This window comes from Bos indicus x Bos taurus, chromosome 8 (assembly GCF_003369695.1).
Source record: "Bos indicus x Bos taurus breed Angus x Brahman F1 hybrid chromosome 8, Bos_hybrid_MaternalHap_v2.0, whole genome shotgun sequence".
Classification (NCBI taxonomy): domain Eukaryota; kingdom Metazoa; phylum Chordata; class Mammalia; order Artiodactyla; family Bovidae; genus Bos; species Bos indicus x Bos taurus.
Genome location: NC_040083.1, coordinates 72,519,865 through 72,537,711, shown reverse-complemented (window position 1 = coordinate 72,537,711; position 17,847 = coordinate 72,519,865). Strand labels below are relative to the sequence as shown.

General features: G+C 43.9%; 1 protein-coding gene across 2 annotated transcripts in view; it reads right to left on the bottom strand.

Moving 5' to 3' along the window:
• The window catches only part of DOCK5 (dedicator of cytokinesis 5), a 280,652-nt gene that overhangs the window by 146,601 nt on the left and 116,204 nt on the right, over positions 1-17,847 (bottom strand). For both annotated transcript variants that reach the window (XM_027549946.1, XM_027549947.1), the window contains exon 5: positions 15,882-15,978. In XM_027549946.1, the coding sequence (XP_027405747.1) occupies positions 15,882-15,978 (97 nt within the window). The remainder of the gene's footprint in view (positions 1-15,881; positions 15,979-17,847) is intronic.

The following is a 17,847-nucleotide window of genomic DNA, read 5'->3' as shown; positions in this document are numbered from 1 at the left end:
AATATTAAGAAGAGGTGGCAAGAATACACAGAAGAACTGTACAAAAAAGAGCTTCATAACCCAGATAATCACGATGGTGTGATCACTCACCTAAAGCCAGACATTCTGGAATGTGAAGTCAAGTGGGCCTTAGGAAGCATCACTATGAACAAAGCTAGTGGAGGTGATGGAATTCTAGTTGAGCTATTTTCAAATCCTGAAAGATGATGCTGTCAAAGTGCTGCACTCAATATGCCAGCAAATCTGGAAAACTCAGCAGTGGCCACAGGACTGGAAAAGGTCAGTTTTCATTCTAATCCCAAAGAAAGGCAATGCCAAAGAATGCTCAAACTACCGCACAATTGCACTCATCTCAGACGCTAGTAAAGTAACGCTCAAAATTCTCCAAGCCAGGCTTCAGCAAGACCTGAACCGTGAACTTCCAGATATTCAAGCTGGTTGTAGAAAAAGCAGAGGAACCAGAGATCAAATTGCCAACATCCGCTGGATCATGGAAAAAGCAAGAGAGTTCCAGAAAACATCTATTTCTGCTTTATTGACTATGCCAAAGCCTTTGACTGTGTGGATCACAATAAACTGTGGAAAATCCTGAAAGAGATGGGAATACCAGACCACCTGATCTGCCTCTTGAGAAATCTGTATGCCGGTCAGGAAGCAACAGTTAGAACTGGATATGGAACAACAGGAAATCGGAAATAGGAAAAAGAGTTCCAAATAGGAAAAAGAGTCCGTCAAGGCTGTATATTGTTACCCTACTTATTTACCTTATATGCAGAGTACATCATGAGAAACGCTGGACTGGAAGAAACACAAGCTGGAATCAAGATTGCCGGGAGAAATATCAATAACCTCAGATATGCAGATGACACCACCCTTATGGCAGAAAGTGAAGAGGAACTAAAAAGCCTCTTGATGAAAGTGAAAGTGGAGAGTGAAAAAGTTGGCTTAAAGCTCAAAATTCAGAAAACAAAGATCATGGCATCCGGTCCCATCACTTCATGGGAAATAGATGGGGAAACAGTGGAAACAGTGTCAGACTTTATTTTTTGCGGCTCCAAAATCACTGCAGATGGTGACTGCAGCCATGAAATTAAAAGACGCTTACTCCTTGGAAGAAAAGTTATGACCAACCTAGATAGCATATTCAAAAGCAGAGACATTACTTTGCCAACAAAGGTCCGTCTAGTCAAGGTTACGGTTTTTCCAGTGGTCATGTATGGATGTGAGAGTTGGACTGTGAAGAAGGCTGAGCGCCGAAGAATTGATGCTTTTGAACTGTGGTGTTGGAGAAGACTCTTGAGAGTCCCTTGGACTGCAAGGAGATCCAACCAGTCCATTCTGAAGGAGATCAGCCCTGGGATTTCTTTGGAAGGAATGATGCTAAAGCTAAAACTCTAGTACTTTGGCCACCTCATGCGAAGAGTTGACTCATTGGCAAAGACTCTGATGCTGGGAGGGATTGGGGGCAGGAGAAGGGGATGACAGAGGATGAGATGGCTGGATGGCATCACTGACTCGATGGACATGAGTGTGAGTGAACTCTGGGAGTTGGTGATGGACAAGGAGGCCTGGTGTGCTGCGATTCATGGGGTCGCAAAGAGTCGGACAGTACTGAGCGACTGAATTGAACTGAACTTTCTAACTCTACTGTGTGCTTGTGTGAACGAATGACATGCCCTGCGTGAAGTGAGCATTAAGCCCTGCTCTTCTGTTTCCCAATGCCTCATAATGACTGAAGGCAGCCCAAAACGGGGAGCCTTATTGGGGTTTTAACCAACCTATCAATGCCAAGAGACACCCAACATCCCTTCGAGGGGAGCAGTCAGAAATGTGCGAAGCATGTGGACTGAACTTTCCTTTCTCGGCCAGCTTTTTCTGGTCTCTTTGTCCACTTCATAATCGCGTGGGGAATTAGAACTACTAACTTAATCTGCTGGATCACAGACTTTCAAGGGACTTGTGACCCATGCTGTTATTGTGTACTTTTCCTTAGAAACCCCATATATGGAAGCGCTTAGCCTTGTTAGACTACGCAAGCCTTGCTACGAAGTTCCTAGGAGCCCCTATGTGAGAGGTGGAACTCTAGCTCCAGGGATGAGTCTAGCTTGGCTGCCTGCCTCAGGGGCCAGCGACCTGAAAGTGAGTCTTTGTCATGGTTGTGCCTCCTATCTATATGGATAGAAGCACTGCTGGTGACCGTGAGGTTTTTGAGGACACAGACTGGGGATTGCAGGATTTGTTCAGATTGGAAATACAGTGGACTTCTTCCTTTGGTAGTGCTAGCTCTTAGTGGACCAGAGGAGGCTCTCTGGTGGCTTTTGTCTCAACTCCTTAGATATTCTTTTGTGAAAACTATGGAAATGAACTGGAAGGATTCGTCCTAGTAGCTCAAAGACAAAAATCACTTTTTCCTCACTAGCCAACCCTCCACCACCTCTTTTGCTATACTGATGTGGCAATGACTCACCACTTCTACTGAGGCCAGGACTGCACTCAGGAATGGGCACCGGCACACATCAGATGGATCCCTCCCCAGTAGGCGTAGCTTGGGAAACATTCCAGGAAAGCTATTCTGCTCCACCTCAGGTGGCATCAGAGAAAAGGGCAAATCAAAGGTTTTGATGGTATGAAACTAAGTTGGTCTGGGATGCCATCAGGTGTACCCTGTTGCATGGTGGTAAAACAGGGAGGGACGAGTAAGATGTCTGTGTTGGTAAGGGACAGATTAAGTCCGACCAGAGATGGAAAGCTTCGGTGGACAGTCTGTCTACACCCCCATCTAGAGCAGGAAAGGACTCTTCTGTTACAAAGAAGCCACAGCTGTGGATGCTTCTTTTTTCTCTCTTATAGATGGGAGCTAACAGTTCCAAAACCACTCCTTTAAAATGTATTAAAAAAAAAAATGTTGGAACAAGTTGGATCCCTAGAATTTAAAAAGACATGCCTGATCTTCTTCTTTGATACTGAATGGCCATGGTATCCTTTGGAAGATGGGGAGCACTGGCCTGTTAAAGGGTCTCTCAATTACGATACCATTTTACAACTAGACCAGTTCCATAGAAAAGAAATGAGAAGAAAAAAAGAAAAGTGACATGTGTTGTTCTTTACCTCTCTGAGAGACATGCCAGACTTATAAGGGTGCAGATTTGGATGTGAAACCTTCAGCTGCCTCCTGTTCTCTTACTTTGCCCCTGTATCTGGGGCTCCCAACTGAATAGGCTGAGAATCAGGGCACCCTTCCAGTAGGGGTTGCCTCAGTCTCAGTAGAAATTCAAACAGTACCAATTGCGGTCGAGACTATTTAGAGAATTCAGAGAAGTATATAACTAAAGAGCCTCTTGATGAAAGTGAAAGAGGAGAGTGAAAAAGTTGGCTTAAAACTCAACATTCAGAAAACAAGATCATGGCATCCGGTCCCATCACTTCATGGTAAATAGACGGAAGAACAGTGGAAACAGTGGCAGACTATTTTTTTGGGCTCCAAAATCACTGTAGATGGTGACTGCAGCCATGAAATTAAAAGACGCTTATTCCTTGGGAGAAAAGTTATGACCAACATAGACAGCATATTATAGAGCAGAGACATTACTTTGCCAAGAAAGGTCCATCTAGTCAAGGCTATGGTTTTTCCAGTGGTCATGTATCGATATGAGAGTTGTACTATAAAGAAGGCTCAGCACCAAAGAATTGATGCTTTTGAACTGTGGTGTTGGAGAAGACTCTTGAGAGTCCCTTGGACTGCAAGGAGATCCAACCAGTCCATCCTAAAGGAGATCAGTCCTGAATATTCATTGGAAGGACTGATGTTGAAGCTGAGACTCCAATACTTTGGCCACCTGATGCAAAGAGCTGACTCATTTGAAAAGACCCTGATGCTTGGAAATACTGAAGGCAGGAGAAGGGGACAACAGAGGATGAGATGGTTGGATGGTATCAATGACTCAATGGACATGAGTTTGAATAAACTCCGGGAGTTGGTGATGGACAGGGAGGCCTGGCGCACTGCAGTCCATGGTGTCCCAAAGAGTCAGACACTACTGAGCAATTGAACTGAACCGCACAGTATATAGAAGCCTTTATGGGACTAACTTTACTTTATGACATTACTTAGAGAGATGTAATGTATGTCTTGGGACAGATGCTGACTCCTGACTTGAGAGCTCGAGTTTTGGGGGAGGCTACTACTTTTGGAGATGAATGGCTTGAACATGAGACAAGGGGAAAGAGGGAACATGAAATAGCCCTCCTTCCTACTGGGAGCCAAACAGTTTCCATAACATAGCCACTTTGCCAGATGTACTCTTATAGGACTTAAGTAAGTACATGCTAATACTTTAAACTATGCTCAGTTGGCTGACATAGAACAGGGAGAGAAGGAAATTCCTGATAAACTCCTAGTATAGACTACAGGAGGCTCTCCACAAGTTTACTGATGTCAATCTTGAAAGTGCAGAGGAGGAATGATCTTAAAAGACAGACTTCTCACTCAGTCAGCTCCAGATATCTGCTGTAAGTTACAAAACCAGGCGTTGGACCAAATCAATCTTTAGGAAAACTGTTACAGCTGGCTCAGACGGTATATTATGGTAGAGAATACAAGGAAGAAAATAAGAGGCAAAAAAGAATCAGGCAAAAGACTGAAGCCCCAACAAAGGCTGTTTGACCTGCTCTGAAACGGCCTGAGAAAAATGCCCAGAGGGACCCATGTGAAAAGGGCTGGACTTGTTATTTCTGTGGAAAGAGGGTACCTCGAGGGAGATTGCCCTCAGGCCTCTAAGCCGCCCCTGGCTCCATGTCCTGTCTGCAAAGGACCATACCGGAGAAGAGACTGCCCCCGTAGGTGTAGGCCCCAGGGTTCAGACTCTCAAGAGAATCGGGACTGAAGGTGCCCAGGAGTCCCCACACAAGCTCCCATCCTAGTGACACTTGAGGAACCCCGGGTATTATAACTGTGAGGGCCAATCAGTCGATTTTCTTTTGGACACTAGGGCAACTTTCTGCTCACTAAAGCCCCTGGTCTGCTCTCCTCCTGATCCACGACTGTAATGGGGCTGTCTGGACAAGCCAAATATTTTTCAATCATTGATTTGAAGGATGTTTTCTAGAGTTAAACCTATATTAGATAATCCTCTACTATGACTTCAAGACAACTGAAAGGATTCTTGGCATTACAGGCTACTGCCACATTTGGATTCCACATTATGGGGAATTTGCTTGGCCTTTATATAAACTTATAACTGAGACTCAGCAGGCCCAAACCAACAAACTGGTTTGGTCTCTAGTTACTCAAAAGGCTTTAAGGCTCTTCAAATTGCTCTCTTGTAGGCTCCAACTTTGAGCTTGCCCACAGGCTCAGAGTTTTGTTACTTTGTTAATGAAAATAAAGGCTATGGCCTCATTGCTTAAGGGTAATTGTTGCTATTGTTTTGCTAATGCCTAAAGCTTATAAGTTAATTAATGGGCGAAATTTTACTGTACTGACTTCTCATGATGTAAGTGGGATCTTAAACTCTAAAGTTCAGAGCAACAATGCTCCAGCTTTAAAGCTGCTGTAACTCAAGGGGTGTCAAAAGCTCTAGGAATAGAATATCACTTACACTGTTACCGGAGACCCCAATCTTCAGGAAAGGTAGAAAAAAGCTAATGGCATTATTAAGAGACATCTGCGTAAGCTAACTCAGGAAACACAGGACGGTTTAAAGTTTTACCCATAGCTTTAATGAGGGCTCAAACTGCTCCTAAGAAGAAGGGACTGTCTCCATGACAGACTGTTTCCCTGCACAGATATTGTCATAGATCCTGAAGCCTTAAAATTAACTATGTGACTCAGCTTTCAGCTTTTCAAAAGACATTACCAGGAGGTTAACACCTGACCCAGCCTTTGATTCAAACAGGCCGCTGTTGAGCCAGGAACTGAGATGGGCCTGAGAATCTAGGTGGGCTTGCTTCTGCTGACTCCTGAAGTCCTGATGTCTGCCGTTTGAACCTCAAAACAATGCCTTCTTGTCCTGGACTCATTCCTATGCTGCATTCTACAATCAGTCTAATTGCTGGGTCTGTGGAGCACTCCCTTCCTCATCAATTGAAGACTTCCCAAGGTGAGTTTCTCCACTTCAAGGAAAGGACTTTCTTCAACTCGGAGAATATCTTCACCAACAACAATCATATATGACCCCTCTTCTTGATCTGATGACATCTAACAATCCTAAGACAGACTGATGCAACTATGGACATAATGTAACTTTTATTTTGATTATGTTTTAACTTGGTTTAATGACTATTTTCCTGCACATAAGAAAGTAAATGGGTCTAGATATGGTGGGTTTCTACCTGATGTTTATCAAATATGGGATGAGGTCATACGGCTAGCTCCTAAAAAGGGGCTCGTACTATCTAATACTCCCATGTGCTGGGAACAAATAGAGCCATCCCCAGAAGTCAGCCAACTTAATTATAATGATTGGAAACAACTGGGACTTTTGCCTCAAGAAATACACAATGCAATCATTCCTGTGTTTTCCAAACCCAGTTTAGGTCCTCCTCCTGCCTGGCCAGGAACTGATTGGGACTGGATCCCTCAGTCACGCTGGTTTGCTCCAAACAGGACCTATTGGCTATGTGGCTCTAACCTATGGGTGTGGCTTCCCCTTGGCTGGATAGGAAGATGCACCCTAGGTCTAACTTTTATTCATAGCTTCTTATTTTCAGAGCTTCCAGAGAAACCTATTAATCTGCCACACTTTAAAACTCCTTGGGCAATATCTGTATTTCACTGGTACGATCATCCAGCTACAATATTCGTTCTCTCTCTGGGAACTACAGATCAGATGTTATACTACAAGTTGATGCTCTGACTAACTTTCAGCCCTTAATGCTGAACAAATACAAATTAAAAAGGTGGTTTTACAAAACTGATTGGCCTTAGATTTTCTAACAGCTGCACAAGGAGGAACTTGTGCCATTATTCATATCCAATGCTGTACATATATAACAGATATGAGTACTAATGTTACTCACTTTACTGAACACATGAATAAGATGATTCAGGTTTATGGATTCTCCTGAAGCCTCAGTCACGTCACTTTGCGAAACATTAACTAGCTCCCCACAGTGGAAAACTATCTTAATTGTAATAATTATAATTGTTCTCTTTCTACTGTTTGCTCCCTGCATCTCTAACTGTATAACTGGATTTGTTTCTAACCGTTTGAAAGCTTTTAAATTACAAATGATTGTCCAGGCTCTTACCAGTGCCACAACCTCCTCCAACTATTACTTGGGGCCCCTGGATCAGAGACCCTCAATATGAGGGTTAGGAAAATATGTTGCCTCAACAATTTAGGAACCAAGAAGCAGTTATGGAATGAAAACGATGCCCATTTCCCTTGGCATCATAATTTTACTAAAAGAAAAGGGGGGACAGAGAGTCAATTCCTAGGCAGACTGATAAGAAGTCCAGGATCTCCGAGGAGGAGAAAGGGGTCTGGGGTTCTCAAGGAGGAGGAAGGGACAAACCCCCCCTTTTTTTTTCTCTCTACATTCCTTTTTTTCTATAAACCCAGAACTGATGATTAGAAAACAAACAACTCAGTTTAAACTCTGTAATAGGGACTATATAACAACAATGTATTCTGCTTGAGAACCGTTTCTCCTTCCTGAAAACCTTCAGACTAATCCTGAAATCTTAAAATGCATATTGTGGGAGTGGGTCTGGTTCAGTTCAGTTCAGTCGTTCAGTCGTCTCTGACTGTTTGTGACACCATGGGCTGCAGAACGCTAGGCTTCCCTGTCCATCACCAACTCCTGGAGCTTGCTCAAACTCATGCCCATCGAGTCGGTGATGCCATCCAACCATCTCATTCTCTGTTGTCCCCTTCTCCTCCCGCCTTCAATCTTTCCCAGCATCAGGGTCTTTTCCAAGGAGTCAGTTCTTTTGGCCAAAGTATTGGAGTTTCAGCTTCAGCATCAGTCCTTCCAAAGAATATTCAGCACTGATTTCCTTTAGGACGGACTGGTTGGATCTCCTTGCAGTCCAAGGGACTCACAAGAGTCTTCTCCAACACTACAGTTCAAAAGCATCAATTCTTTGGTGCTTAGCTTTCTTTATAGTCTAACTCTCACATCCATACATGACTACTGGAAAAAGCATAGCTTTGACTAGACAGACCTTTGTTGGCAAAGTAATGTCTCTGCTTTTTAATATGCTGACTAGACAGACCTTTGTTGGCAAAGTAATGTCTCTGCTTTTTAATATGCTGTCTGCTGCTGCTGCTGCTAAGTCGCGTCAGTCATGTCCGACTCTGTGTGACCCCATAGATGGCAGCCCACCAGGCTCCCCCGCCCCTGGGATTCTCCAGGCAAGAACACTGGAGTGGGTTGCCATTTCCTTCTCCAATGCATGAAAAGTGAAAAGTGCAAGTGAAGTCGCTCAGTTGTGTCTGACTCTTAGTGACCCCATGGACTGCACCCTACCAGGCTCCTTTGCCCATGGGATTTTCCAGGCAAGAGTACTGGAGTGGGGTGCCATTGCCTCCTCTGAATATGCTGTCTAGATTGGTCATAACTCTTCTTCCAAAGAGTAAGCCTCTCTTAATTTCATGGCTGCAGTCACCATCTACAGTGATTTTGGAGCACAAAAAAATAAAGTCTGACACTGTTTCCTCATCTATTGGCCATGAAGTAATGGAACCAGATGCTATGATCTTAGTTTTCTAAATGCTTTAAGCTAACTTTTTCACTCTCCTCTTTCACTTTCATCAAGAGACTCTTTAGTTCTTCGCTTTCTGCCATAAAGGTGGTGTCATCTGCATATCTGAGGTTATTGATATTTCTCCCAGCAATCTTGATTCTAGTTTATCCTTCATCCAGTCCAGCATTTCTCATGATGTACTGTGCATATAAGTTAAATAAGCAGGGTGACAATATACAGCCTTGACGTACTCCTTTCCCAATTTGGAACCAGTCTGTTGTTCCATGTCCCGTTCTAACTGTTGCTTCTTGACCTGCATACAGATTTCTCAGGAGGCAGATAAGGTGGTCTGGTATTCCCATCTCTTTCAGAATTTTCCATAGTTTGTTGTGATCCATGGAGTCAAAGGCTTTGGCGTAGTCAATAAAGCAAAAGTAGATGTTCTTCTGGAACTCTCTTGCTTTTTTGATGATCCAGCGAGTGCTGGCCCTAGGTTCTATTTGGCTGGCAAATTTTCAATGAGAGGAGACCGATACTTTTAACAAAGAACATTTTATTAAATTTTTATTTTTATATATTTATTGGCTGTGCCATGCGACATGCAGGATCTTAATTACATGACCAGGGATGAACCCCTGTTCCCAGCAGTGGAATTCAGAGCCTTAACCACTAGACCAGAGAAGTCTCATTAATGAAGCTGTTGTTTAGTTGCTAAGCTGTATCCAACTCTTTGTGGCCCCAGTAGCCTGCCAGGCTCCTCTGTTCATGGGATTTCCTAAGCAAGAATATTGGAGTGGGTTGTCATTTCCATTTCCTGGGAATCTTCCTGGACCAGAGATTGAACCCATGTCTCTTGCATTGGCAGGCAGATTCCTTACCACTAAGCCACCAGGAAAGTCCGTATCAACAGAGTACATTTTAGCAATTAAGTTCACTTGATTCAATAAGACGTATTAACCACCTTCCACCGCCAGGCTCTTTTGTGATCTCTTTCCCATAGGAGAATCAGATCAAGTTCAGTCTCAACTTGTATGAACAAAACAATTTGCCTGACCAAACCTCACCAAACCATTTCTCCAACTGGAAGGTGGGAAACAGTACTTAATCTCAGGGTGAGGTGAGAGAGGATGCGTTTATGACGACAAAACATCTCACAATTCCTGGGACAGTCTGTCTGAAAAAAAGTTTGACCCCAACAACCACACAAATATACTCTAGAGAATTCCTTGGCTGTCTAGTGTTTGGGACTTTGCGTTCTAGTGCAGGGAGAATGGGGGGCTCCAGTTTGATCCCTAATCAGGGAATTAGGATCCCACATGCTGCAGAGTGTGGCCAAAAATTAAATAAATAAAACTTGTTAAAAAATACAATCTAACTTGCCAGTTTTCAAGACCTGATTTTAAGTTGAGAAAACAGGACATTTGGACGGTGGGATAGAGATTTGTGCGTATTCAGAAAGTGTAACTGGGTTGTTGCTAGAAAAGTAAACTTAAGGTATTATATCCACCTGTCACGTAAAAGTTTTTCAACGCATAGGAGTCCACCCTTCCATCTGGGCGAGTTCATACGGAGCACGGAAGAAGGAAAAGAAACCGAAGTTCAGCTCACTGCATCTACTTTCCTTGGCTAGAGAAAACCTGAAAGATTCTGAGAGGCCACAGAAAATAAAAGATGAAATACTATTCACCTAATGTAGCTGAGTAACCCTGTGGCTGGAAGGGAACCCATGGGGTAGGTGACACACCCTTATTATACTACTTCAGGGCAAAATTCCACGTGGATCCTTTCATCACGAATCAACTCTTTCATGAAGCAGTGTTCTAAAGGGAGAGTCAGTCAGGGGCCATGACATCTGGCCCACAAGATGCAGGCACTGTCCCAGGAGTCCGACACAGATTTTCCCTATTGAATTCTACAGCCAATCTGCAATGCATGTGAAATATATAATTACCACTGAGGCTGAAGAAAAGAAAACTTAGGAGGTCAAAGGACTTGCCCTCCTTTGTAAAATCCACCAGTAGAACACCATGAATCAAAATCTCTGCTCTCAGAATCCATTCTTTTTGTTTGTATTATCAGGTTTGTTATTTTTTCTGAATATAGTAAAAGTATATATACCAAGTAAGGGAGCAGGAAACGGCAACCCGCTCCAGTATTCTTGCTGGGAAATCCCATGGACAGAAGAGCCTGGGGGGCTACAGTCCATGGAGCTGCATTAAGAGTCAGACATGACTTGGCAACCAAACAACAAAGGGAGCAAGTCAGAACTTTTTTTTTCCTGGCCACGTCATGCAGCTTATGGGATCATAGTTCTCTGACCAGGGATTGAACCCAGGCTTGCAACAGTGAAAGTGTGGAGTCCTACCCACTGGACCACCAGGGAATTCCCAGCAAGTCAGGATTTAAGAAACGGCTCTCTGTCTGCCCCAGTGTTGCCATTTTACCAGGCAACCACTTCCTCCTTCACCATGCTCCCTCCTTCCCTGTTCAAGCTCTGAAAACACACCCAGCACACGGGATCCCGCTGAGGATCAGCAGTGCAGGCAAAGCACACCAGAAACTGTGGTAAATTTGCATGATACACTGGCATGCTCCCCCTTTCCTTTCTGGAAAGATCTCTGCCTCGGGACTGGAACCTAAGCTAAGGAGGCTCACAATTCTATGGGGAGAGACACATAGCCTGGTTACTGAGAGCGCAAGGCCACACCACCTAAGAGGACAACACAAGCCAAAGGAAGTGGCCTTCATTTGGGCGGGGAGGTGTGGCGCAGAAGGGAGCTTCAGGGTCTCCAAGTCAGGTCAAAGGAATGCCAAGCCAGGTTGTCCCACAGGAGGACAACCAGGACGGCAGCTACTTCCAGCTAAAACATCAATACGCTCATGTCTGGAACTTCCCTCGTGGTCCAGAGGTTAACACTGGGCCTTCCAATGCAGGGGGTGTGGGTTCGCTCCCTGGTCAAGGAGCTAAGATCCCACATGACTGGCAGCCAAAAAATCAAAACATAAAACACAGAAACAATATTGTGACAAATTCAATAAAAGCTTTAAAAATGGTCCACAGTAAAAAAAAAAAAAAAAAATCTTTACAAAAACGGTCATGCTCACTTTGCAGGGTCCTTGATGGTTTGTCTGCACAATATTTCACAGCCACCCTCTTTTTATGCCCTTATGACTCTATGGAGTCAGCAAGGCCCATTCTACATCATTTTTACAGAGGGCCCCTAATTCAGCAGACACATGGAGACTTGAAGCTCTAAAACCAGGGTCAGTCACAGAAGAGCCAGGATGAGAAAGCAGGCCTTCTAATTTCTAATCCCCATCTGTCCCCTACAGCTTTCTTCTTCGCCAAAGCACACAAGGAAGATAATTAAAAGAAAAATCAATAAATAATATTAATACAACAAAGAGAAAAGAGGGAAAGAGTGGGAATTACCACTTCTTTCTAGTCTGAATGAATGGGTTCCCCTTTCCCTAGCACGGCCATCCTCCCACACTAAAACGTATTTATGGTAATTTCACAAGCTTACAGTCTGAATGCTAAGAAGAAACCAGAATTATACAAACATCTTTCCTTTCTAGAATAATTACATGGCTGGCCTTAATCTGGTTAACAGACTGCATTTTCCTCTCACTTAAGACACTATATCTACCTCCTAATTTTCTCATGAACTGAGGCTGAAAAGAAGAGAACTAAGACATGTGTCACAGAGAAATGCAGAGGTTCTAAGATGTTCTTAAAGACACCAGAGAGAATGCCTAGTTTCATAATCAGTGGGAGAAAATGCGTGCAAGATAGAAGTGCTGATGTGTTTTAGTAAAATCTGTATTTATCTTTACACAGACTGAAGGAACTGACACAGAATCAGAAAACACACACGGATAAAAGTGTAGGGGTGTGTATGTCATGAACGTGCACATGTGGATGTGAGCACACTTGCATGTCTCAGAGTGTGTGGGGGGAGTGGACTGAAAGCTATAAATTTGGGTTCCTTTCCCTTTTTTCCCAGTGAAGGCTTGCTATTTGAGGCTTGCTACTTTGACATAAAAGATTTAAAAATTTTTTATTTTATATTAGGATATAGACAATTAACAATGTTGTAATAGTTTTAGATGGACAGTAAAGGGACTCAGCCACACATATACATGTATCCATTCTCCCCCAAACTCCCCTCCCATCCAGGCTGCCACGTAACATGGAGCAGAGTTCCCTGTGCTACACAGTTGGTGTTGGTTATCCATTTTTAAAAGAGCAGTGTGTACATGTCCATCCCAAGCTCCCAAATTCTTGAGAAAGCATTTCAGAAATTCTGCCTGAAGTGAACTGTCAATGCTTTAGGAAGGGACGGGGGTGGGTGGGTGGGTGGGGGGGGAATGGAGAAAGCCAAGATTTCCATATGAAATGGATCATCTCTGAATGGGTGAGCCTTGTTACCAAAGGCAGGAACAAATTCTCAGCCTTATCAACTGACGAAGATTCCCAAACTGAGTGCCTTTTAGTCAAGCAACTGCAGCTATAAGTCATCAAAAAATATTCACAAATAATAAAATAATTATCTTATGAGAGTCAAATTGAGATGGGAAACGTGCTGATCTCCAAGAAGGGGGTGGATTTTTTTTTAACTTAGAACCCCAATTCTGCTATTAAATAGTGGAATTTCCACACAGGAAGTTCCTCAACCAGAGCTTAAGAGATCTGGAAGCCCAAATACATGAACCATGTATCTTCCTCTCTGCCTCACTTACTTCTCATTTCTGGTCAATAGCAGACTCAGCACAATTACCTGGGGACATGGACTAGACACAGACAATGAACTCAAGCATGAGAGTCGTCTTTCGGCAAGCAGAAATGTCTAGTTCATCCCATGTTTGTACATTACAGCTATCAAAATCTCATTTCCCAGTACTTACTAGCTAACCCGTATCACCACTCACCAATTTCCAGAAAGAATCGGTTAAAGAACTAACTCATCCATCAACCTTGTTACATCCTCCACTAACCAATCAATTAACTGGAACGAGAGAGTGTTTTCAATAGAAAGACAAGATGATCCATGGGGATCAAAGGGCTTAAAACAGCATCTCTCTCCTCTCCTAGCTTGTGATTTAAGGACTTATAGGTCAGCTCTCTCCTGGGTGAAACATAAAGAGATCAAAAGATCACTTGCATTACAAGGCAGCGTGCCCCAGGGGCCAGATCGACTTGGCAGTAAGTGCTCCCGGTCCAGGAGGAAACATTATGGATTGATGGGTTTAGAAGACACATTGTGAAGGAAAAAAATGACTTAAATGGGGCCTTGAAGGATGTGCTGGCAGAGAAAAATCACGTGCTTTTCCATAGAAGGGGCTGGTGATTTCTACTGCATGTCCATCCTATACAACCACAGCCCTGGGAGATGAAATATCTCACACTAACTCTTAGAAGTTAGGCTGAGTTTGATTCCTGCTTTTAGTACTAAGGGTCTAGAGTGAGGTGCTCTCAATAACTTAGTAAGACTGGCTTTTGAGTTAAAATGCAGAATACACACATGACTGAACAAAAACCAAGATGAGCACAGCTACATAAAAAAAAAAAGAGAGAGAGACTGCCTCTCAGGCACTGAGCCGAGTTCATTACCTCGCTGATGTCATTCACACATACGGGAGTATACACTGCTGAGAATTCTTAGCCACGGAAGTCTGGAAGATGCCTACAGAAGGCAAAACTTAGTGACGCTTACCCATGAAGCCTACAGGAAAGAGGAAACTTTAGGAAACAGTGTCTGCGCATTTCAGTGCTGAGCAAGAGCATCCTCAAGTGGACACGGGTGCACCCTTGCTGCCACGAGACTCAGAGTTCTTGGTCTCCTGCAAGATGGCTGCCCCAGGTGCTAGCCTGATAAATATTTTTTCTAATATACTGACTTGCATGTGGAATCTTTAGTTATGGCATTCAAACTGTTAGTTGCAGCTTGTGGGACCTAGTTCCCTGACCAGGGATTGAACCCAGGCCCCCTGCATTGAGTGTGTGAAGTCTTAGCCACTGGACCCCCAGGGATGTCCCCAGCCTGATAAATATTAAGTGCTAAATTTACTTGTCTTTAAATACAGCAAAAATGTCAAACTTTTTTAGCTAGGCAAAAATTCATAATTTTCTAAAATATATATATTATCCATGCTATATATGTATGCAAAAGCTTTTCTACTATGCTTGATAAAGGCTTGAGAAAGAGCAACTACAACAAAGAAAAAGAGGGAGAAATTGGAAAACATAAACTAAATGAAATGGGAGCACCGAATATGTAGACTTACCTTGTCTTGATTACAAACCCACACACCCAACTTGGGAGGATGGTTTATGAGCGAGTGAATGTGCTGGTTTCTGTGTCATTTCCCACTGACCTGGCCTGTTAGCATCCTGACGTCAAGCCATTATTGTGATCAACAGTACTACGAGTTGGCCTCAAAAAGAAGACTCTTTAGAGCATGGTTTCATGACCCACATTTAAGCATCGCTAAGGCACACTGGACACAATAGGGAAAGCCACCCTCATGGGAGCCCTCAACATGGCTGAGCACTGACAAGTGCCAAATGCTTATTCACTGGGTTAGATGGAAAGGCTAAGAGCATGTCCTCCAATTTCTCCACTGATATTTTTAGTTGCTCAGTCATGTCCAACTCTAGGGGACTGCATGGACGGTAGCCCACCAGGCTCCTCTGTCCATGTAATTCTCCAGGCAAGAATATTGGAGACACTCTCATCTCCAGGGGATCTTCCTGACCCAGGGATTGAACCCGGGTCTCCTGCACTGTGGGCAGATTCTTTACTGTCTGAGCCACCAAGAAGTCCTCCAATGATCAACCGGCGATAATTACATCTGCTTTATAGGACTAGGATTGCTGTGACGATGAATAGTTCCAAGCACTTAGAAAGGATGATGGATTTGCAGTTGTCATCCTCATAACATTACAATCAGCATGTCAACTGGAAAAATACTAGCCTAATGTCTTATGGGCACTTCCTCCACCACCTGTATCCTCAGCCGCCCTCCTCCAGGAAAATGGAAGTCTGCAGGTTATCAGCCATTGTACTGTCCATGTAAGATGCAATCACTCCACATACAGAGCTAAGGAATGGCTGACCTCTTGTAGCAGAACAGATGGGCTGAGGGCCCAAGAACAGTGCCACCAGCTCCAAGCCTGGGGATAACTCACCACGTACAGCTTGCGCCAGATGACAGCCCATTCCCGCAGTGTGGAGGTAAGCTCTTGCACCAGGGGGAGCTCCCCAGGAATCACGGTCTCGTTCTGCCTAAAAAGAACAGACACAGGCTCCCTTTACTCCAGGGGGATCATCGGTGATTTTCCTGATGGACGTCATGATCCTTAGAACTCAAAGATGGAGATGGGTTTGGTTGGTCTTGAAACCAAGCAAAACTTGTCCATTTAGGGGAGCTCTGGCAATTTTTATCACATCTAGCATTCAAGAAAAGAGAAAGAGCTTAACACACGATGATTCTCAAAATGAATTGTGTCTACAGTGGAATGGATATGGAGTCCAGCCTCTACTTTCTCATTTTTTTTTTTTCGTTTTGCTTTGTTTTCTGGTATTTTTTGTTGTTGTTTTTTTTTGGCTACGCTCCATAGCTTGGGGGATCTGAGCTCCTGGACCAGGGACTGAACCTGGGCCCTAGCAGTGAAAGTGACGAATCCTAACCGCTGGTTGTTGCTGTTCAGTCACTCATTCATGTTTGACTCTTTGTGACCCCACGGACTGCAGCACACCCGGCTTCCCTGTGCTTCACTATCTCCCAGTGTTTGCTCAAACTTATGTGCATTGAGTCAATGATGCCATCCAACCATCTCGTCCTCTGTTGTCCCCTTTTCCTTCTGCTCTTGATCTTTCCCAGCATCAGGGTCTTTTCCAATAAGTCGACTCTTTCCATCAGGTGGCCAAAGTATTAGAGCGTCAGCCTCAGTCTTTCCAATGAATATTCATGGGACTGCCAGGGAAATCCCTCTACTTCCCCATTTTGAATCTTTCTAATGGCACCCCACTCCAGTATTCTTGCCTGGAAAATCCCACGGATGGAGGAGCCTGGTAGGCTGCAGTCCATGGGGTCTCGAACAGTCGGACACAACTGAGCAACTTCACTTTCACTTTTCACTTTTATGCATTGGAGAAGGAAATGGCAACCCCCTCCAGTGTTCTTGCCTGGAGTATCCCAGGGACATCGGGGCCTGGTGGGCTGCTGTCTATGGGGTTGCACAGAGTCGGACACAACTGAAGTGATGCAGCAGCAGCAGGAACCTCGAGTACAGTAAGTCCCCTACATACAAACCTTCATGTTGCGAACGTTCAAAGATGCTAATGTGCATCTGGTTCCAGAAAGGAACCAGAACCTGTGCCGTCAACATCAGGTGTGACTGAAATCACAGTTTGCTGTCTCCTGCTGCTGCTGATCTTTCATCTCTACCTTCTCCCTCCTCCTCTCCCTTCTCCAGTCAGTAACTCTTCTTACCTGTTCACTCAATGCCAGCAGCTGTATGCCAGCTATTGTACTGGACTACTGTACTTTCCAAGGTACCGTATTGTGAGATTTAAAATGTTTTTTGTTTGCTTTTTATGTATTATTTGTGTGAAAAGTACTATAAATCTGTGACAGTACAGTACTATATAGCTGATGGTGTTAGTTGGGTACCTAGGCTAACTCTGTTGGACTTATGAGCACGCTCCTGGAATGCAACTTGTTCATATGTAGGGGACTTACTATACCACGTTAGGCTAGCTTCAGCAATTCCCAGGGATGGAAGCCTAAACTGAATCCTTTCGCTGGTTCTGCCAAGTTGCCATTTTATTAGTGAAGGTGGGCAAGTGGAGGGGTGTTCATGGCATAAGGTCCTGGGGCTTGTAACCTCACACAGGGCCTGCTGTGGGATAGAAGTGGGGCTCTCTTCTGCAACAGTGCTTGGTTTGCTTCTCATCTGCTGGCTACCTGCACAGAAAACGTACATATACCCAAATCTTCACTTACTCACAGTGGACTTTTAATACAAGGCAGACGTGACATTCATGCACATAAATCCTGTCTGGTATTTTTATGATTAGCAAAAGGAAAGAGTGAAAGCAATCTAACAAATGGGGATTACTGGTGGAATTTCCAGACATCAATAAGAATAC